The sequence below is a fragment of the Asterias amurensis genome, chromosome 21 (genome assembly GCF_032118995.1).
Source record: "Asterias amurensis chromosome 21, ASM3211899v1".
NCBI classification, from domain to species: Eukaryota; Metazoa; Echinodermata; class Asteroidea; order Forcipulatida; family Asteriidae; genus Asterias; species Asterias amurensis.
The window spans coordinates 13,192,688-13,215,792 of NC_092668.1; the positions used below are offsets into that span (position 1 = coordinate 13,192,688).

At 39.3% G+C, this 23,105-nt stretch overlaps 2 protein-coding genes across 5 annotated transcripts in view; one reads left to right on the top strand and one right to left on the bottom strand.

The window, feature by feature from the left end:
- Nucleotides 1-1,410: 1,410 nt before the first annotated feature.
- Nucleotides 1,411-7,368, bottom strand: LOC139953076 (uncharacterized). Its single transcript, XM_071952480.1, has 2 exons — nucleotides 7,167-7,368; nucleotides 1,411-5,661 (listed from the first exon to the last, which is right to left on the bottom strand). Exon 2 carries the CDS (start codon nucleotides 5,439-5,441, stop codon nucleotides 4,044-4,046), a length of 1,398 nt encoding a protein of 465 aa, XP_071808581.1. The 5' UTR covers nucleotides 5,442-5,661; nucleotides 7,167-7,368; the 3' UTR covers nucleotides 1,411-4,043.
- A 2,924-nt stretch (nucleotides 7,369-10,292) lies between these two features.
- The window catches only part of LOC139952857 (PDZ and LIM domain protein 7-like), a 54,687-nt gene continuing 41,874 nt past the window's right edge, over nucleotides 10,293-23,105 (top strand). For 2 of the 4 annotated variants that reach the window (XM_071952119.1, XM_071952120.1), the window contains exons 1-2: nucleotides 10,293-10,777; nucleotides 17,386-17,537. In XM_071952119.1, coding sequence (XP_071808220.1) covers nucleotides 10,673-10,777; nucleotides 17,386-17,537 — 257 coding nt within the window. In that variant the 5' untranslated portion in view covers nucleotides 10,293-10,672. The remainder of the gene's footprint in view (nucleotides 10,778-17,385; nucleotides 17,538-23,105) is intronic. The other 2 variants (XM_071952121.1, XM_071952122.1) reach the window with 1 other exon arrangement.

Consider the following 23,105-nt stretch of genomic DNA (forward strand, 5'->3'; position numbering starts at 1 on the left):
TATGTGCTTAGTGTCTATATGGTAGCCTTATCTGACTGTTGTTTTCATGCTGGCACCCAGGCTTTCTCTTAAAGGCAGTGTACACTATTGGTAATTACTCAAAAGTAATTATTAGCATAAATCCTAACTTAACGAGTAAGATCGAAGTTGGTAGTATAAAACATTGTGAGAAATAGCTCCCTCTGAAGTGGAGTAGTTTTCGAGAAAGAAGTAACTTTCCACGAATTTGATTTCGAGACCTCAGTGAACTTGAAGTCTCGAAATCAAGCATCTGAAAGCACACAACTCCGTGTGACAAGTGTTTCTTTCATTATTATCTCGCATGACCGATTGAGCTCAAATTTTCACAGGTTTTTTATTTTATGCTTATATGTTGAGATACAGCAAGTGAGAAGTCTGGTCTTTGACAATTACCAATAGTGTCCAGTGTCTTTAAACAGATACCCCACCACTGAGAAATCCCCTGCAGTTTGGGGGATTGTTCGCGATGAAAACATGTACTTCAAGGTTGTCATTGAAGATCAAATTTTGAAACTGTTCATTGCATACATGGTTCCGCTAGGTACAGTATTTCTTTGATAAAAAAACATACCCTGTACGATCTCTTCGATCTTCTAGTACTTGCTTGTTAATCATCGGGAGATATAATTTTCGCATGCTGGACCCACTCTCTGCAATGACTTGAATATACCACTTCAAATTCGTAATAATTCTAGTTTAAGGATGATCTTAAATATATAGATATCAGTTTTCTAACAGCTGCAGTACAGGTCTGCCACCAGTAGCTTCCCAACCCTTGACTTTCTGAATCGCAACAAACCGTACTGAATAAAAGTTCATTGAGTTTTAATGATGTTATTTTTTCGGTCAATGAAAGGACGATGTTAGATAGAAATACCCGCACATTCCTTCAAACCTTTTTGACCCAGTCCGTCTTCCCATTTTCAATTCAACTCAGTTAAATTGTGAAATATATTGTTTGTACATACAGTTTACTAAAGATGGAACTGGTATTAATTAGGGCATGTGGCAAGGTCAGGGAGGTATCCCTTTTCTGTATTCTTGGGCTCTCAAATCTGTCTGCAATAGAATATTTTTTGAGGGTCTACAAAATATTTGTAAGGCCTATGCTTTGTTTTCTTTAGGTTGAGGTTCCCCCCCCCCCTCCCTGTCTGAAGTGTCATAATTCACTCATTCGAATGTTCAAAGCATATTGACCTTGTGACCTTGTGGTGTCATAGGTCATATTGGCTTTCCGGTGTTTACCGTCTTTCCCAAACCATGAAAGGGCTACACGGAGTGTCCCGTGACCGTCCACTGCAAACGGAATGTTGTTTGCGTTTCACCAGGAAATTCTGAGTAATCTGACACAAAAAAACATTGTATAAACGAGAAGATCTGATTTATTAATTGCATTCACTATTGCATTCGGTAAAAGAAATGTAAACAAAATACACAACATCATAAATAACGACGACAATTGAAATACAGTTGTTTTTTTAACATTAACTCTATGTTAATGGTGTCCAGTAAAAACCAGTAAGGAGTTTTCACCGTGTTTTTATGTATAATATTTTTCCAAGAAGTGCCGCTACCAGCAACTTTCGTCTCAATAACGACGAGTTATCTGTCATAATGCTCTAAAATTTAACTATATGTGTCAAACTTTCTCGACAATTTCATACTGCATAAGATCTCAACCAGATTACATGACTTTCAAAAAACAATTCCCGACTCACATAACAAATTTAGCCAACATTTTTTACAGATTTGTTTTTTCTTATTGATCACACGAAACATGGACACTGTCTGCGATTTACATTTCTGCCACCAATCCTTGAAAGGTACTGGACACGTTTAGCAATTACTCAAAGTATAAGCTTTAAAATCATTCATTGGTAGCGAGCAACAGGGAGCCGTTGATTAGTATGAAGCAGTGGGTAGTAACGGCTCCCTCTGAGGTAACGTAGTTGTTAAAGGCAGTGGACACTATTGGTGATTACTCAAAATAATTATTAGCATAAAACCTTTCTTGGTGACGAGTAATGGGGAGAGGTTGATGGTATAAAACATTGTGAGAAACGGCTCCATCTGAAGTGCCATAGTTTTCGAGAAAGAAGTAATTTTCCACGAATTTGATTTCGATACCTCAGATTTAGAACTTGAGGTCTCGAAATCAACCATCTAAACACACACAACTTCGTGTGACAAGGGTGTTTTCTTCTTTCATTATTATCTCGCAACTTTGATGATCGATTGAGCTCAAATTTTCACAGTTTAGTTATTTTATGCATAGTTTGTGAAGGCTAGTCTTTAACAATTACCAATAGTGTCCTCTGCCTTTAAGAAAGAGGTACATGTATTTTTTCTTAAATATTTAAATCTGAGAAGGCTTCGGACCTGGAGCCCTTTCTAATGCATCTAAAAGCACACACTCTTGTGCAACAATGAGGTATTTTTTCTTTAATACTTTCTTCTAATAACCATTTGAGTTCAAAATGTTACAGGTTTGTTATTGTATGTACATCTTGGTATACCCAAAGTGAGAATACTAGTCTTGTGACAACTACCAAGTGCCCACAGAGCCTTTCAGGCCCAAATTTTCACAGCTTTGTTATTTCATGTGTGGTTGATCACACAAAACAAAAACACTGTCTGATGATTTGTATTCCAATCCTTTACGTATGATATTTGGTGCGAACTCCAAGCTGTAAAACCAGGTCCCTTTTTGTTTTATGCAAAGGTGTGTGTATGACACGATTTCCAACAATAGAGATTAATTTCAATTGACCTACTTTCATCTATGAACATTATTAAAGATGCATCTCCATTCAATCAGAATATTTTAAGATGCTAGACTTGTGGGCGATTTTCTCGCGAGACTGCTGGCCCCCGCGAGACTACTGCTCTCGCACTGTGGTCTTCTAATCAAAAGTTTTGGAGTGTCGCGGCAGTCAATACATTACAAAAAGGATACCACGTGACGAGTGCTCCACTAATCAAATGACAAGGATGGTGTATGGGAAAATCTACTGTCTATTTAGTGAAACCTGCTTCTAAACAATTTTGTGCTCTATCATTGATTCAATAGTTAGTTTAAACGACAGAAATTGTTATTATACAACAAATCTTTATAGGATTAGCATCTTACGACTAGGCCTATTGTTTGCACATTGGTTCTCCAGTACAAATTGTACATTGATGATACAAACGTGTGATTTAATTTGCATGATATTTGAATGTAGTACCATTGCAGGTGAGAAGATAGAATAACAAGCAATTTCTATTTTTTTCAAAATGGCTGCGAAAGATTGATACTTTATCGTATAACTATTTGTGCTCGATGTGGGGGCAGGGAGGTACCTAGTGTAACAGTATGTAAATGGTTAATGCGTTGGTTAATCTATTGACTTAAACGCAGTGGACACTATTGGTAATTACTCAAAATAATTATCAGCATAAAACCTCACTTAGTAACGAGTAATGGGGAGAGGTTGATGGCATAATACACTGTGAGAAACGGCTCCCTCTGAAGTGACGTAGTTTTCGAGAAAGAAGTAATTTTCCACGAATTTGATTTCGAGACCTCGGATTTAGAATTTGAGGTCTCGAAATCAAGCATCTGAAAGCACACAACTTAGTGTGACAAGGGCGTTTTTTATTTCATTATTATCTCGCAACTCCGAAGACCGATCGAGTTCAAATTTTATGCATATGTTATTTTATGCATATGTTGAAATACACCAAGCTAGAAGACTTGTCTTTGACAATTACCAATAGTGTCCACTGCCTTTAATTAATAACTGTGTCTTGTACCCAGAAGTACACGAATGAAAACTAATGTATTGTATTTGGACGCGCATGCTGTAGGCCACACCTATCTAAACAATATTCAACTGGTTTGGGTGAAATGGTGCTATTAGTTAACTATTGTTCTGATCAATACTGGCCTTAATCCCAGATAATCCATTTTTGTCGCATTCAAACCTTTTTAATCAATCAAATTAATGTTTTTTCCTTTCCCATTTTCGGCGACAGTTGTTTTAAATTAACGATCTCTCATAGCTAGTGTCAAGTCTTTCTGGGCAATCCGACAACTGTTCCATTCTACGAGGATTCCTTTGCTTGCGTCGGCCGTCCTTTTGGAGTTGCCGGCCCAACTCGATACACTGTGTGCACGCCCCGAATTGTTCTGAGACGTGAAGAGCCGTCGGGTCTAGTGGTTCATCCTCATCGCCCTCTTCGTTGTTGGGATGCTTGCTTAGGGTTGACATGGAAACATCGTTTGGCGCAATTTCAGTGTTGTTGTTGTTGTCGTTGCCTGGCATCGGACGATACCAGAGATCACATGACACTGACCGGAAGCCCAAGCCGAAATCTGACGTCACAATGTCGTCAGCACTTGAGAGAGCAGACAACCCACTGCCTTTGCTTTGACCGTTGAGGAACCCTAACCCCGGACAGAACCGGTATCCACTCTTCGCAGTGAGATTCTGCACACATTCCAGGACACTCTTGCGCCAGACTGTTGAATCGCCACCAGCAGACAGTGCCTCTACCGCCCCCAACGTCCTGTTCGCGGCCTGAAACATGACCATACCTTCTGGGGATACCAAGATTCTCGCGGGATGACATGGAGAGATTGTTGCAATTTTGACCTCTCCGTTTGCTATACCTGGATAAAGGGTCCCCTCCCGTCTGGTGACCTCAAGATACTCCTGTCCCTCAGCAGCCAGAGGGCGGTATGCCAGGTCGGGGAAGATGCAATCTACGATCTCCTTGACGAAAGCGACACCAACGTTGGGGGTAAATTTATGCGATACTGGTGGCACAGGGAAAAAGCGACTTGAAAAATAGCCACTTCTTTGATCAGTTTGTCCTGAGTGGTGTCTGTTCCTGTGAGGAACCGGTTCCGGTTCTTCTATCGCAAACCCGTTTCTGTGAACAGCCGGTTGGGGCATGGTCAAATGGGAGACTTTGGGTGTGGCTAAATTCAACGGGTAGTTAGAACTGTCTTGTATGCCTTGATTCTGCACCCCAGAGCTGTGCTGCTTGTTTGCGTCACCGGTCTCGTGTTGAGATGTAAAATCATAATAGATTTGTTGGCGCGCATTTGGTGGGTCACTCCTTGTCACTAAGTCTAACGGGCCGTGATTGGTCGGTTGTTGGTAAAGTGCGCTGACCTCATTATGACCCCGGAAACCATTGGTTGCCTCTTGTTGTTGCTGGTGGTTTACCGTAGTAGTCTTGACCTCCGGTCTTGCTCCACGGGCACCGCGGCCGCGACTGCGCCCTCTACCGCGCGGTTTGCCGTTAGCTCGCCCGGCTGTTCCCACTCCTCGGGAGCGAACTAAACCGGCTTTCAGTAAGTTCATGTGCAGGTGATTGTACATCACTGTCCCCTCCCCACACTCTCGGATCAGCTGCCTGAATTTTTTCATTACAATTGAATTGTCTCGCACATCAATGTTGCTATAAATATTGCACCTTCAATCGATTTAAAAACAGTTGCAGGAAACAGACTTGATTCATGTTTCTCTAATTTGCAGGTCCCACATTTTGCTTTTGAGTGTGGAGTCCAATATATTGCAGACTGGGCTAGATGGACCGCACGACGTGCTGCCCTCTGTCGTCCATCTTTTGATTATCACACGCATAAATCTGAAATGAACAAGAAAACTAATTATCACTGACATTTAAAAACGAAACTGCAATTTTCTTGACCCAAAATCCAACTTTTCCTCCTTCTTTTTCATCCCATTCTGAGATTTTTGGTCATTATAGAAGCTTCTCCTATATATAGACTCTTTCGGTCTGAAATTCGAAAACATGAATTCAATTGGTCGTCGAAGTTGCGAGAGAATAATGGAAGAAAGTTGTGTGCTTTCAGATGCTTGATTTCGAGACCTCATCAGCTGGTATGACTTCTTTCGCAAAAAACTACGTAACTTCAGAGGGAACCGTTTCTCACAATGTTGTATTCTGTCAACAACTCGCCATTGCTCATTTCCTAGTAAGCTTTTGTGCTAACAATTATTTTGAGCAATTACCAATAGTGTCTACTGCCTTTAAGTAAATAAAAGTCTAAATAAAAATCAGTAAACAAAATGGTGGAACAAAATGAAAACAATATGAAAACTTTCTTATCCAAATTATTTACAATCTCGACCGTCAGTGACCATCGCTCTGTGTTTAAGACATAGACATAATCTTATTTGATGTTACAGCAATAATAACATCAACATTTTTCTCACAGTGTGTGAGTATAGTCACATCACGTGACCGAATTCTTACCCTCGCAACTATTTTTCCCCTCATCTAAAAATAGTCGGCGCATTATTTAGTCCAGGGCTAATATTTGGAATATCTCAATGGCTAGAAATAGCTCACATTATTTCGTTGGGCAGATGATATATATATATTTTTTTCTTCAGAAATACTTATCCGAAAACATTTTTATGTCTGTGCTAGATGTTTATCATCTTAAACTTGTATTGAAAATAATTGGGAAACCAAAATCTTTTGAACAATGACGCTATTTGAAAATTATAAATGCAATGTTGATTAATTTAGTTTTATCAATTAAAATTAATGTTAATTTTATTAAACGAAGAAATTAGGAAAATTATCATTTATTTGTGAATATTACTACCCATGTATTGATTTACCAATTTGTGTTTAGCGAGGTCCGATTACACACAACACACAATAATGGGTGTTTTTATAGATGATTATCTGAATTTGCAAAAGCACTTTTATTTGAATTGCGGTACTATTAGCCATGTATTTTGTCTAATTTTCTAATTAACAAAATAATAATATGATGCACATTTTGGAAGTCCGGCTCTCATTTGTAGTATTTTCTTGCGTTCGCAATTTTGTGTCGCCGTTGAAAGCAATTTATTATTGTATCTGTTTGTGGTAATATCGATTTTGAAAATTGTCACACCATCATCGAAATGATTAATTAATAATTAGAATTTAAATGGTTGACTTCGAATAATACATTTCACTTTCAATAGCGAAAAAAAGTACGGTTTAATTTGTCATACTTATCCGAATAATAATCAAAATGGTCCAAAACCATACAATAATTGCACTTAAGATTTACACAAAACATTTTTATGGTAAATATTAATTATGAAATAATTAAGCTTTAAATTTACCTTTTCCGAAGTCAAAGTTGTCTCTCTGCCGATGGGCTCTCTCGAAGAGTGACGAGGGCTGTTTTTACCTAACAACCGCCAAGCCACCGTAAAGTTGCACCGTCCAAAACTTCTTCAGTACCCCCTAAGGACCAACGAAACACCTCACTGCAAGAAATCAAAAATCTTCCTTCAACATCAGAATGCCAACCCAGCCGTTCATCTGAAAACTCCACAACCAAATGAAGCCTTTATATTTTTCTGTTCATCTATGTATTTAATTTTCGAGTATGATGATGAAGGTTGATATGTATAATCATAATAATAATATTCCATACCGGCATGATAGGATAGCCAAATAAAGACAAACTGTCTTTAGGTTTGGTTGACGGGAGGCATTCTCGATTTTGCGCAGCGGGGATGAACTCCGGAGGCCATACGCGTAGAAAAAGTCGCGTGCGAGAAATTCCTCTGCTCCGTCAAAGCTGTCATAAAGTAAGCTCACCTAAGTTGACAATTATTTATTCGTTTAAGTCGAGGAATGATCATCATGAGTGAATTATAATCATCTTTGATGATGAATTCTTCAACTGTCAAGTGGTATTCGTTTCATGATGAAATGAGGGTATACTGACGATGATGACATCACTTGCAATTGTGGCACTTCACTCCAATCTTTGCCACACCTTCTACGATGCATTTGCAGAGTAGATGTTGGACTCGAAAGATTTTTTTTGTATGTCTTACCCATTAAAACCAATATGTATAACAAACAGAGTTTAACATGCATGTGTGACAGAAGACAACCCTACCCCGTGTAACTCACTTTTTGCCTCTTGTACAATGAAGTACCCCAAACCCCGGGATGAAAATCCTCTAAGAATTCCTGAGATTTCCAGAACACAGTGAAGACACAATAGGAGAGGAACATCATGCCACAATCGAGCTCCAAATAAAACAGACTATAGACAGGCCGAATTTCATAATGCTGCTTAGCATAAAATACTGCTTAGCCAATTTCTTTGGTAAGCAAAAAATGAGTGGGGCACCAGTCACAACGTTATAAACTTATTATAATGGCATGTTGACTGGAAACCTGGGCCCAATTTGACATCGCTGCTTATTGCGGCCGATTTTGTACTTACTGTTCAATTTCAATTTCATAGCTAACCGTAAGCACACGAACTTAGGCACGCTAACCTTCCGTTGCTTCCTGCACGAAAATAAATGACGTCACAATGCAAATCCACGGTAAACACGCAATATGGCCGCCCAACTTTTCTGTTAACCTGTGAAATATGCTAAGGCATAAGCACATTTTTCTGCTACAGTAAGCACGCAAATTTGCTGACCGTTAAGCAGCGCTATGAAATTGGGCCCTGGGCTAAGGAGGTTGCTTAGACAGACTTTATGAAATTGGGCCCTACACCAGGGCAAAATAGTCTAGGTCCTCTTTGCTAGGAGAATCAGTATTTGTATCGTTATTGCAGACGAGGAACGCGACCAATAAGTGTCTGCGAAAGTTTTACTTCTTGACATCAGTATTGTCGTGTGAGTAACCTAGACGCTTCAAAATAAAAAAAACTGGCACACCTCCCACGGGAAGAACATCTCACGGGGTAAGAGAACGAAGTTGTTGAAAAGTGTAGGCTACTCCGAATAATTATTACAAAGTGGGAGGGCTCGGAAAGTTAATCCAAAGGACTCTTAGGGAACAATCCACCTTTTAGATTTAAAATGCTTAGGATTTATTTTTATATCTGAAAATGGATTGGTCCCTAATGAACATTTGGAAGACTTTTTGAATCCCTCCCATTAACGCCGAATTCTGACTTGCTACAAGAGCCTTTCCAGAGAACTGTCAGTCATCTTCTCAGTTACCTTGCCACATGAAGTAATCCCCAAATATAAATCCCCCTCCGCCCCCCCCCCCCCCCGCATCCCGATTCTTATTGGTCAAAGTAACTGGTAGTGCACATCCTCCTAACCCATAATGTGTCTGAAACAATTACATTCTGACAAGTTGGCTGGTGAAGAACGTTAGGGCATTGTACTTAGGCCCTTTTCGAATCCACGGCTTCGGATTTGGATTTGGCTTCAGGCTCCGTCCTCTCGTCTGAAGCCCGAATCACGTAGAGCATTATACATACACAAAATCACTCCCAATATCAAACAACTGCACGTACAAGCTAGCCTGAGCCGAATCTGGAGCCGAGAAGCCGTGGTTTCGAAAAGGGTCATAGTTTGAGTGTCTTTTTAAAAAGACGTCTGAGGAGTTGGGTTTGGACACAGAGGAAGCAGGTCTCATGTTATAAATCAGAGGGCAATTTCCCCATTGGTTATGTACCCAATGTCTCGCGTATTTCCTGGTTCAAGCCTGCCATTTCCGTTCCACTTATTCAATTGTTTCCGTTTTGTCACTGGATGTGGGAATCGGGGGGAGTGAAGCTTCTTGTTTAGTCAAATAATGCGGTGAGAAATAATTCCCAGTAGAGAATATGAGTCTGGTGCATACTTGCTATGACATTTTGTTTAAGCTTGAGGATTCTTCAAACATTGTTATATGATGGCAACTTGGTTCCCGAGCTCTGTCAAAAATATCACAGGCATAATTACTCGGGTAGGATTCGAACCCACGACCTTTGTCATTATGAAGCTATGGAGCATGGCAGGACCCAATTTCATAAAGCTTGTAAGCACAATCGTTAAGCATAAAAGTATTGCAGAAACATGCTATCAGCTGAAATAACGTTAAGTTTATATTGTTTTGACTGATGCCCCTCTAAATTTTTGCATAGCAAAGAAGTTTGTCACTGTTTGACAGTTTTATGAAAGGTAAGGTGTAAATTAATGAAAATTTGATATTAACTGGCAAACATTTTTCGTTTTTTCCCCGGAAATTTAGGGTACACAACACAGGGACTAGAAACTATGGATGGGGCAAAAAGCTATTTATATGCCAACAAAATTAAGTGTACCGATTGAGAGTTATTATTTTGTCATTCGTTTCAGAAGTTTTCAAATAAATTATGTTTTTTTTTTCTTTCTAATAACCTACACGCTACCAACAGGTGTCGCCCTTCATCTCAATTTCCTGCCAACTTAGGGAGTCGACCAAAATAGGCGGCGCTTCAACTACTCGTTGAACTACACTTCCGCAACCATGCAGAAAAGTTATGTAGGTAGTTCATGAGCGGGCAACATTGCTGGAATTCATGTCATGATAGCCTGGTATTTGCGGTGAAAGTGCTCTGGAAAATAGTCGCCAGCTCGAGTGACGTGGGGGCCAAATCTCTGGAATAAACCAGGGCCAGTTTTGCCTTCAAAATCACACATTTTGGAGGGTCACCAAACCCGTTTTTTATACAAGTTTCCGTTGATTTCACCGTGCAGAGCTGGAAACTCTACGGGGCGGACCCACCCATAAACACGGCAGGACGATTGTTGTAGGTTGGTCCACTCGGAACTTCGTCGTGTAGTGAAACTTCGTTTTTTGTTCCCAGAGTTGAGAGCGATTTAAAGGGACAATGCCGGCGGATAAGATGTTCAATATAACAATCCCTGGTCCAGGGCCATGGGGATTTCGTCTTGCTGGTGGTAGAGATTTTAACACTCCACTATACATCTCCAAGGTAAGATTTATTTTTGTATTAATTTTTTTTTCAGTGAAAGTGAAAGGTCACGGATTAAGGTACACGATCAGAATGTCGAGATATTACAGCAAACGATTTGGGTTGCTGGCTATGTACTGCCCTTTGTCTTTTCTGAACTGTAACATTTTGTTTGGAATAAATGTTCCTAAATAATTAACTATGATAATCTTTTTACAACAAATGCAATCACTTTGTGAATTGTCTCCCAATATTTACACTAATTTTAGAACACAACTTTTCATTGGTTACAACAATACAAGTGTGTTTTGAAGTAAACATGAATTGTGCCACGCCTCCTACTATCCTACCAACCTAGCCCCTACCTTTAAAGCCATTGGACCCTTTCAGTACAGACAAAAAAAAAGTTCACAGATTTACAAATAACTTACAGGGTTTACAGAAGGTAGTGGTGAAATACTTCTCTTGAAATATTATTCCATGAAATGCTTTACTTTTTGAGAAAACAGTAAAACAATATCAATTCTCGTTAACGAGAATTACGGATTTATTTTAAACACATGTCATGACACGGCGAAACGCGCGAATACAAGGGTGGGTTTTTCCGTTATTTTCTTCTGACTCCGACGACCGATTAAGCCCAAATTTTCACAGGTTTGTTATTTTATATAGAAGTTGTGATACACGAAGTGTGGGCCTTGGACAATACTGTTTACCGAAAGGGTCCAATGGCTTTAACCAACCAAAGCCCCATTCTCCATAATACTACAGAAATTTAAATTTCATTCTTTGCATATGTGTCTAGGTCTGTCAAATAAAAAAAATTAAAAAAAAGATGTTAAACTTTTAAAAACTGTTTTTAATTGGCAAAATAAAATGGACGAAGAGGGTTCTCTAAACTTTGGGCCTATATAATTAAAACAAATCTTTTTTAAATCTCCTGGGAAAAATTTCCGCTCGACGCTACCATTTTCTTAATTTTTTTCTTCTCTTTTTCTATTCAATTCTGCCCTTTTTTCTTGATACAATGTACATGCGGTAAACCTTCTTGTTTATAAGTATAAATAAAACTCAGTGTAATTTGAGTTAATATAGTTTATGGCGGATAAGTTGATGGTGTCAAGCAGAAAATTTGCCCATAGATCCTCTACAGTACTGTGTTCTCCCTAAATAGTGTTTCGCTGGCCAAATGCCAGTTCAAACCTGTCAAAATTCTCTCCAAAGCATCCCCTTGAAAATGGACTATTGAAAAAGCAAACAAACTAATGAAATGACATGCTAACTGGTCCTGCTGAAAATAAATAAAAGGGCTAACCCTGCCATTCAATTGTGCAATGAACCCCTATGCAATACACACAGTGGAAAGAATTAAGTTGTACACTTTTGGCAATTTTTCATGCTTGTTAGTTTTTCAAAACAAGCTTCGTTTTCAGAAAGCGTGGTAAGGCCACTCTGTATTCTACTCCACCAAACATTCCTTTCAATTGTTATGTTAATGGTGAGCCCGAATTATTTCCGGCTGGATTGGTGACTCAGACTCCGAGTTGTAACAACAAAATGAATACATCTTGTCTCTCCATGGTCTGACATTTATAATGGAAGAATGTCAATGAATATCTTACAAACACCCAAGCCAAGCTCCATGCTATCTGGCTGTTGATGAGATTTTATAAACAACAGGGCTTGAGTTTGTGGGGGGAAATCCTCATTACCACTATCATGGAGCAATCTAGTTTATTGCTCCATGGTAGACATACGATGTTCACATGATAAGTGACTTGACAGAAGTTCACTGTAATTTGTGAAACATATTGATCATCAAAATATTTTCAAAATTTGAAAAGGCCTTGCATGTTAGTTGAGAGAGCTACTTCTTTCTTTTACCAAAACCCTCTCCCCAGAGTATTACTTCAAAAACAATTGCTAGCTTGGACTAATCATTCAACCTAATGCATTAATAATCATACAGGGAAACTCCCCCCCCCCCCCCCCCACCACCCAAAAAAAAGGAATCCTGAAAACAAGGATTCACTTTTGCCGACACAAAATTTGAAGTGTTTTGGCTCATCTTCCACTGTTTTATTCGCCTTTCAATTCCCTTGCATTTTGTAAGCAGGCTGTAGGCGACTGCTAAGGTCATATTCTGAAATAATATACCCACACAAACTGTCCATACTGTCTGCGAGTAAATTCTTGTTTACTGTCCCTACATCTGTCACATTTGAAAGCTCTTGAACTCCTGTCGACCTCGGCTTAGAATAAACACAAAATATTGATCCATTCTGGGTGTCTGTGTGTAAAATATTTCGTTCTACTGGTACATGCTTTGCTTTGTCATGCAGTGCACCACTTACTAAAAAACAGACTTGTTTACAATCTGTGTATAAACGTCCTTGAAACCACTCAAAAAGAGATATTCACATTAACGGTGACTTTTACCTCAAACTTCTCATAGTTAGTTAATACTTCCACCAAGTTTCATCCTACTTCGTCCTTGAAATGGTTTTAAGGTCCATATGTGATACCTTTCACATAGGCCTACATATACACAGAATGTTAAACCCATTCAGAATAGAAAAGTCTCTAATTGCAGTTGTTTTAAAGGTAGGCCTTATCATTCAGGATTTGTTTTGTGGGGTATGGCAGGCCACAATACTATGTCTCTATAGTTTGGGAAGCTTGTCTTTAATGTTCAAACCAAACAGTGCACTCCAACATGTATTGTCCACCTTATCTCACACTCCCTTAAATCCTTGATTGCCTTGGTGCCCTTTAAGTATTCAGGTAGCCAGTTTTAAATGCAACCATTTTCCATTCCAATATAAACTCAAAGTTTCCAATTCAGAGCCCCTTTGTCTAAAAAAAAATTCAGTGACACGTACGCTTCAGAGATTGTCTGTGATAAAATCCTCATTAAAAATGTTTAATGTTTGATTTTGCCCTTCACCCAGTCGGGGCCCAGTGCCAGCAGCTGTTGTCCAACGCAATATTGCAATTTAGTCAACCATTGTTGTCGATATTAAAAAAGAAAAAAATGAACACAAGCTGTGACCCAGTTGAAATGAAGTATTTAATTTCGTTACCTGGTGCTGAAATCCCATCAACATTAAAAGTGCCTTATCCTACGTGTGTGTGGGGATAAATATTAACTTGCGGACAATTGTTGACTTTTAAATAGATTAAAATCAAGGGTCAATATTGTTTTTCCAGGGTCTGGAATTTGAAAAGGTGGAGGCCAGGAGTATGGGCCACCCACAAAACAAGCCCTGCTGCCCATCCAAAAAGGAGCAGAACAGGCCTTGAATTTCATCTTTGAGAGGGCAGGGCTGTTTTTCATTTTGTAAAGAGCACCTTCATTGGAAAATCTATTATTAGTCTATTGGAAACTTGTGAAAGGGCACCTGCAAAGACCAGGGCAAAAGGAGCCCATTTTGCAAAGGGCACTTCCACTGGAAAACCTTCAGGTCTATCAAAAGCTTTTGAAGGGTCACCAAGGCCACGACTAGGGCAATGGGGGCCATGGCCCCAAAATTAACACAGGACTGCAGTCCCGAGGTCACTGACCTGGGGCCAGTGACCTCAGGATTGGTGGTCTTGTGTTAAATTCAATTGACAAAACGTACCTCACACGTAATGTGTACTTTCTTAATTGTTGGGTATTAAAGCCTAAGACAAGGATTAGGTCCCATAATTCAAATGTAGTCCCACATTCCTTGCACAAATGCTATATGTTAGAGTGATGGATGCGCTCTGCTTCTAAAGTGCTTTTCAGATAAAAAGAGTTTACAACATAGTACATGTTAAAATTGTATTGAAGAAAGCTCTTTCTCATTTTCTGGTCTTGTAATTGTAAACTAAATGCTGACCAGAAAATGTTGTAACTTACAAGCCAAGGCTGTGGTATTGTGGATTTCCCTCCTAAATTCTAGCCCTGCCTGCATAGCCTGAAGGTTCAGGGAGGCTATTGCCTCTGGTGCACTGGTGCAAAAGTTTCTCCCATAGACTTTATTCAGATTTTCCAATAGAAATGCCCTTTGCATAATGAAAATAACCTTGCCCTATCCTAGATGAAATTCCAGGCCTGCCATGTACCAGCAGTTAAGCGATGCTCTGCCAGTAGTGACGTACTCATACTACTCATTACAATTCAATGCTAAATTTAAAGGCACTGCAGCCCATTTCACGAAACTCTAGGATTAATCCTAACTGGTGTTAGGACGAGTAACCCGTCCTAACTTGGGATGGGTTCAATGCGTCCTCAGTCCTTAGAATAAGTTAGGAAGAGTTCGGTGAAATTGTCAGCCGGACACCTTTGATATTGTCAAAGACACTTGGTGTATATCCAGATCCATAAAATAACAAACCTTCGAAAAATTTGGGCTCAATTGCGTCATTGAAGTCGCATCAGAATGAAAAAAAACCTCCCTTGTTGCACAAATTGGTGCGTTTAAGATGCCTAAAAAATATTGAAAGACTTCAGGCCTGAAGCCATTGAATAGTTTGAGGAAGAAACTACCTCTTTCTCAAAAAACTATGTTGCAGAGGGAGCCCTTTTTCTCACAACAACAGCTCTCCGTTACAACTGTAGTGTTACTGTACAGCACTGCCTGAGATTGCCAATGATTAGGCCTACCATGGAGGAAGATGGGTCTACCCACAGCTGTTTACATTGTTCATTTCACATTTCAGTACAATCTCTGGCAATCTAATTTGATTAAACTTCAGGAATTTTATCAGTCATTTAAGCCAGCTATAATATCCTATTACATCCCCCTACTCATGATACAACTACTGGAACAGTAGTTTTGCCTTTCCATTCCAGAAATGAGGATTAAGAATGATACGCATTGTACAATGTTATCACCAATCAAGATCTTTGTCGCATTTACACTGGTCGAGTGCTTTGATCCATCTTCACGCCTGGAATTACCTACATTGTATGCCACAAACATTGCCCCTGCTCTTGGCTTTGGTGCCCTTCTTTAAAAGTTTCCCATTGACTTTCATACGTTGCCAACTAGAGCCCTTTGCAAAATGAAAATGGCCTTGCCCTTTCACCATGTTCAAATATGAAATTCCAGGCCTGCAGAGCTCTAATCCCCATCTTTGATTTCAGCAGTCACACAAAAAACACTTGCAAAAACCCTGCCATTCCTAGCAAAGTCAGAAATGACCATGTTTGTGGAACCCACTTTTCTGGATCTGATCCACCACTTCAAATTGGGCCCTGGTCTACACGTCTTAATTTACTTTCCTTGCAACCATGGAACTATCATGGAGGAAGCTCCATGCTTGCACATGACACAGTCTGTTTGTTGTGGGCTGGTTGAAAGATTGTTACAAATTAACATGGTTACATAACTGTCTCAAAACCTTCAGCCCCATTAAAATCCCAAATTCATTCATACACCCAACTTCAATTTACTTCCCAAAGTCTGTATGCTCTTCACAATTGCCACCACGCTCTGATCTGTTGTGTACACATGTTAGCCATGAAATTTGTGCCAGTTATATTGGTGACGATTACAACTGGGTCGTAAATCCATTACACGCATTAGGAAGTGTTACTGATTGGATTGGTGTTGCCAGTTAGGACAACATTATTATCTCTGGATTAATTGTGTTTAAAGGTTGGAGGTGAAGGGGGAGCTTTTTTTATTAAGTGAGCGTGTGTCTATATCAAAAGCCCTGTATAGACCAGCCTTTATCACGTTGTCACGATCTTGGTCATGTTCCCCGTTTCCATTAACAGTAATGAATGCTAACATTCATTGCGCAAACATGACACCAGACTATTATTTCGTCCAGCCTCAGTCTGGTTACAATGATTTGGTGTAAAATCAAGATGGCCACACCATGATACAGGTCTATAGTAGCACTGTACCCTGACAGAACTTTCACTGGAAGAAAAAAAAACAGGATTGAGTTTTCAGTTTTAGAACTCCCTTTTGCAAGATGCAAATCTCTTACTCCATTTTGGTAAGGAACACAGGGCCTCTTGTACTGGCTCTTGTTCCCTTCAAAAGCTCCCAGTTTCGAGGGAGGGTCAACCTTTTCAGGTTCACCGCATGATCCCTTGTCAATGCAGTGTTGAATAGAGTGTTTTTCAGTGCCTATGGGGAGTTGTTGGGGTCCAACAATGCTTTTGCTCTGGGTATTTTTGTTATCCAGGGAGTGGCATTGGGTACTGTGTAGTACCATGGTAGTACGAAGAAGAATGGACTGAATAATCTGACCAGGATGTTCTATAACTTTGAAGGGTTTTGATACCTTTTGTAGATCAAGTTTTTTGCCTTGACATGATTCCCTACTCACTATGAATGAAGACGTAATATAATTTACCTGTAGAAGTTTCAGCTTCATTTTTGAGAAAAAAAGTGAAAGTCAAAGACCAATGTTTTCAGCAGAGTCACGAAAATCGGTTGTACATGCTAAAATAGATGTTGTTAGGGTTAGGACTGAGTGTTTAGGTTGGGGTTAGGAGGATTAGAATAAATAGGAAAATCACAAAAATACTCAACAATGATCAAACAAAAAGAGTCGCTGAGATGCGCTGTGGGTAAAGACAGCTTAAGTTTCCATAAATTTATAATGTTAATCTTTAACCTTTGCCCTATGACCTCTCACAGGTGACCCCTGGTGGTAAGGCAGCCAACTGCAGTATCCTTCCCAATGATTGCGTTCTTTCAATCAATGGCATGGAGACGGAAAAACTGACGCATCTTGACGCTCAGAGCCACATCAAGGGTGCCACCGGAAACCTCAACCTGAAACTCCAGAGGTATAAATTGCTAATTTTATTTTCTTACAAGGCACTGGGGTCAACAAATAGTAGTCCTAACACGCCTAAGGACTAGTCCTAGGAGATAGGACTAGTCTAAGACTCCTCTTCTAAGACTCCTCTTAACTCGAGAAAAGACAACTTGTAGTCTTCAGTGAAATTCACCCCTGGCTGGACACGTTCGGTAGATGTTGTCAAAGACAAGCATCCTTGATATCCCAGCATGTGCATTAAATGACCTGTACAAATTTTGGCTCAATTGGTCACCGAAGTCGTAAGAAAATATTGGAAGAAAAATGCAAACTTGTGTGCTCTCAAATCCCTACTAAAAAGGCTTCAGGTCTGAAGTCCTTTAGTTTTATTATTTGAGTGAGAAATTACCTCTTTCTCAAAAGCTACGCTACCTCTGAGGGAGCTGTTCCTCCAAGTGTTTTAATATCAACAGCTTTCCATTCCTTGGCTCAAGTAAGTTATCATGTTATCAACTGTTTTTAGTCATTGCCAGTAGTGTCCAGTGCTTGTCTGTAGTTATTCATTTACTCACCTTCAAACCTTGTGAAATGTGGTCGAAAAACAGAGTCATAAATTCCCTAACTGGAGCAATGTTTACTTTTCCTATAGCTCCAAGCTTTCACTTGTCATTCTATCACCACCACCAGTGTAGACTGTTTACACAGTGAAAACTGTTTTACTTGTACTCTTCCAAATTTATGTCGCTGTAAATTTAAGAGGTGTCCATGACAGAAGAAAGGATTTCATTGTTGTTTTTTTATTGGAGAGAGAAGTTGTGCGTTAAATCCATACCAATCCCGTTTGTTTTCAATAAAAATCACAACCAAATTATAAACACCCAGAACCAATCCCAGAAAGAAACATTTCTGTCTGAAGACTACAGTTTATTGTCCACGAAATGGCTTTGATACCCCTTAGATCACTGGTGCTTAGTTCAGTTGACAAAATTAAAATAGCCCGATTTGAAAGTGCTCAACGTCCCTGACAAACTAAACTAAACTGTGAACATTTTGTCAGTATCTCAAAATCATGACCCCCTAGTTTTATGGAATTTTAACAGGGGCGTTTGTTGGGCTTGTTTACATATGGGAACCTGTAGAGGATGTAGATTAAGTTACTCTTCCAAAAGTGTGCCTTCCCTTTAGAGGCACTGGACACCTTTTGTAATTGTCAAAGACAAGTAATTCTTACTTGGTGTATCCCAACATGCATTAAATAACAAACCTGTGAAAAGTTGAAATCAATTGGTAATTGAAAATGCAAGAGAATAATGAAAGATAATCATCCCTTCACTTCAGAGGGAGCCAGTTCAAATTTCTCAAAATGTATTAGACTACATCAACAGCACTCCTACCAGTGCCTTTTAGAGGAGTTCTTGTCTCAGGGTTGTCTTCTTAAATTCTGCCCTGGTTGGTACCCACCCTTGTCCTGGTACCCACTGTGTCTAAGATTGACAATACTCTCCTGCATGACCCCGACCACAATATATCACACAAGCAATTCAATTGATACCACCTAACCATTTATGGTTGTGGCAGACAGTCTCACAGCCTCAGCATACCAGTGAGTCTGAATTCATCTTAAAGGAACATTACAGAATTGGTTTTGCTAGCTAAACAAGTTGCTGGCAGTGTAAGCACTTTATGTAATCCACCATAAAATATCCATAAACTGACAAACCTGTAGAAGTTCGAGATCGATCGGCCATCTAGGTCACGAGAGAACAGTGAAAAACCGATTACAAATTTTGCATTGCATCGATGCCAAAACAAAAATGACTAAAACGCTCACTGAGCGATAAACTCCAAACGCGAAAGATTATTTATTTCTCATCAAATATGAAATTTCAGAGAGAAATATTTCAAGGGATGTTTTCTACTATCATCATCATTAGACCGTGTAAGTTTTATGTAAACCTGTGATCTTCACGATTTTTGTTTCTTACCAACTCTGTAACGTTCCTTTAAAGAACAGCAGGGTTGCGGACCTGATATAATACAGGATTGTTGGTAGAGCTGAAAAAAAAGGCGTGGAGAGTCGTCATGTTTTGTGTGAACCATTATATACATGACATAACAAACCTGTGAAAACTTGAGCTTGAGTACAGACGCGCACAGGCAAAAATTTCCTTCTAACGTGAAATACGCTTGACGTTAAGATGCTAGCAGCAGAACAAAATCATGCTGGCAGAAAAATTCCTGCTCATTTCTGCTCAATTTCAGAGAGCTGATAAAACCAGAATTCATTGCTTTTAACAATTTTCCGCATAGCAGAAATGAGCTGCTTACCGGCAAAACACAAATTGTACACAACAGGCTATTTTGGGTAGCAACCTAAATGTGCTAAGCATAACTGCTGAGCAACCTTTTGTGCTTAATTAGTGGGCCCAGGGTAAATTTCATAGAGCTGCTTAAGACAGAAAATAATGCTTAAAAAATCCCTGCTTAGTTTAGCAATAATGAGTAGGTTACCAGTCAAAAATTGTACACATGACAGGGTATTTTGGGTAGTAACCAGCAAACTGCTGAGCTTAAAAATGTAAGTGCTTATTTGTGTGCTTCAAAAACAGCTCCATGAAATTGGGCCCAGGTCATTTCCATCTCACTTGATCAGTGATAAATACACGGATCACATTGCACTGTTTGATCTCTCTTGCTAAATTTAGACTGGTAAAATAATAAGGTACAAGGAATGCCGAAAATGTCCTTAATCTAGTCTCAATATCAGCTGAGAGAAAGAACGTCAAACCATTCTTCCTCCATGGTCAAACTAAGGTGAAGGATGTGGGGTGTTAGGAAAAGTCGCCAGATTTTTACCAGATAATTTGATATTAGTTTTCAACAAGAAAAGGAAGCAGTCTAATAAAACTTACATACTAAGCTCCAAAATACCTTGCAGGAAAAGTTGAAGCAGGAAAAGTTTGAGCGCCTTGGTTTTGATTACTTTTTTAGATCAAGTTTTTGGCAACGACACTACCGGTAATCCCTTGATATTGGCTAAATCACTGTATATTTGTGGACGTTTGTGTTTTGTGTACACAAAAAGTACCCAAACCCTACATGTATACACGATGTAAATATAAGCCACTTTTTATTAGAATGTGATATTGCTGAATGGTTTGTCTGAAATGTTTTTCCTTGTATTGCAAGTCACAATATCCTTGTCATTGAGGAAGGCCATAGAAACTCCATTTTGCTTCTCTCTCCCCACCCCACCCCCCCCCCCCCCCAGACAAGGACCTCTTTAGAACTGGAGCTTGACAGAGGTTTAGATCATGCGTAATGAAACATAACACTAACCATACTGGAAATTTGGATAACAGAATAAAAAGCTGTTGAATTTACATGTATCAGGAAGAGGGGGATCCTGTTTTATGTAACAATAACTCGACTATTTCCGCCTGATGTGGGTGAACTGGGTTTCATACATATAGGCTTCTGTTACAAGGTAATAGTGTAGAAATGATCGGTGATGAAAGAGCAACCATGGATAAACCATTTGAATTGTTTAATGAAATGTTTTAAAAGGGAAAGTGTGTCTTTGTTTTCATGGGAGAGTAAGTGATTCTATGGTCTGTTTTTTAAATAAACACACATTCGACCAACTAGTTCAAAATTTCATCAAAAACATGTAGCACTCATGCTTTCAGTGTCCTGAGAAAACATTTTTGCCTGAAAAGCCCTCTTTTCAATTCTGAAAACTTTGTGGCAGTGCGATAATTATCATTTGTTTTAAAGCTATTTTTCTGAAGGCTTAATACCAGTCCCTAAGCGATCTGTCCGTGTGTGAAAGAGTTAAAGGCACGGACAATGGATAGTTACTCACTTACTTAATTACTTACTTACTTGGTAACGAGCAAGAGCTGTTGAAAGTATAAAACATTGTGAGAAACGACTCCCTCTGAAGTAACACAGTTTTTGAGAAAGAGGTAATTTCTCACTCAAATGCCTTTTATTAGGCATCTGAAAGCGCACAAATTTGTGCAACAAGGTTTTTTTTTTCTTGTCCAAATGTTCACAGCTTTGTTATTTTTATGCATTTATGTGTGGAAACACCAAGAGAGAATACTGGTCTTTTACAATTACCAAAGGTGTCCACCGCTTTAAAAACACAAATCTTTATTGTAAACGATGTCTTCAGTAACAAATTACATTGAATCAAACAAGAATAATTTACAGAAGTAGTCTCATATGAGTCATAACAATCAGTGAATTTTTATTCCCTGTAAATTCCCATTGATTTGTTGAAGGAATGACAGCTTTTGTCTGAACTCATCTCTCAGGAATGTTGATTGGCCACCCCCAGTCATGACTCATGTTAATAGCCAATCAAAATGCACGTGCATTAAAAGCACCCCCCCCCCCCCCCCCCCCCCCCGTGACCACAATCAGACCATTCATAAATCTCACCCATTAAGCACTGAAAATTAAAGAGTGACAGTTTGTAGATTTGTAAATCCAAACGTCCTTAAATGTCCTTGGTAAAATGTTGTGTTTTTTTACTTTTTTTATCAAGTAGGCTAATAAGCTACAAGGGAAACTGAGTGGGTACCAGGCCAGATACTTGCCTTGGTGCCCTTGAAATGATCCAGTAGAGATATACAATTTCCTCATAGGGTGCCCTTTACCAAAAGAGAACTACAACTTTCAATGTGGAGACTGTTTGCCCTGTTGCCTGTCACCAAATCAGTTTTACCAATGGTTCTCTCATTTGCACACTCAATTTGGCAATGCATGTTAACTGTCAACAAATGTGTGTTTGGCTCATTCAAACACGTTCTGTAATGTACAAAGTGTGACCGACAGGATCCGGAAATAGGGTTTCCCAGTGCGATTGGTAATTGAATAAAAGTGTAGAGACTTGTAATTTTGTCTGCACTCTGAAGCACTCTATCTATATGAAAATGGGAAAATTGCAAAACCGAATCTGACCTTGGAGCTCCGTTGCCTCTAATTCTAAAGAGAGCGACCAAAATCAATACAGGGTGACCGAAATATCCCCCACTCTGTCTGACAATAAGGGGTAAAGGGTTATTATCATGTATTGTAAAGCTGGTGACGGAATCTTTTCATATGAATTCCCATAAAAGGTTAGTGTCTGTGACGTTACACACCAATGCACACATAAGGCGACATGTACATAGCGTAAATTTCATCCAAAAACATCGTTCGTGTTTTTGATTCGCTTCACTGTAATTGTACATTTCATTTTTCAAGGCGAGCTTGACTCATCCTTGACTGCTTGGGTATTCAGTATTGGTCGGTCGTTCCGCGGCCGATGACGATTCCACTTTAGATTATAATCTCTTTATGAAGACTCTTGTGCCCACGCTTCGTCAACGTGTCAAAAGAAAAAGAAAAAAGGAGAAGTGACTCACGACAGATAGTTGGGATGTCAAATACTGAGGCAAAAAATAATTAAAGGGAGGTACACCTTTGGTAATATTCCGGAAATTTTAAGGCACTGCACACTATTGGTAATTACTCAAAATAATTGTCAGCGTAAAAACTTACTCGGTAACGAGCAATGGAGAGCTGTTGATAGTATAAAACATTG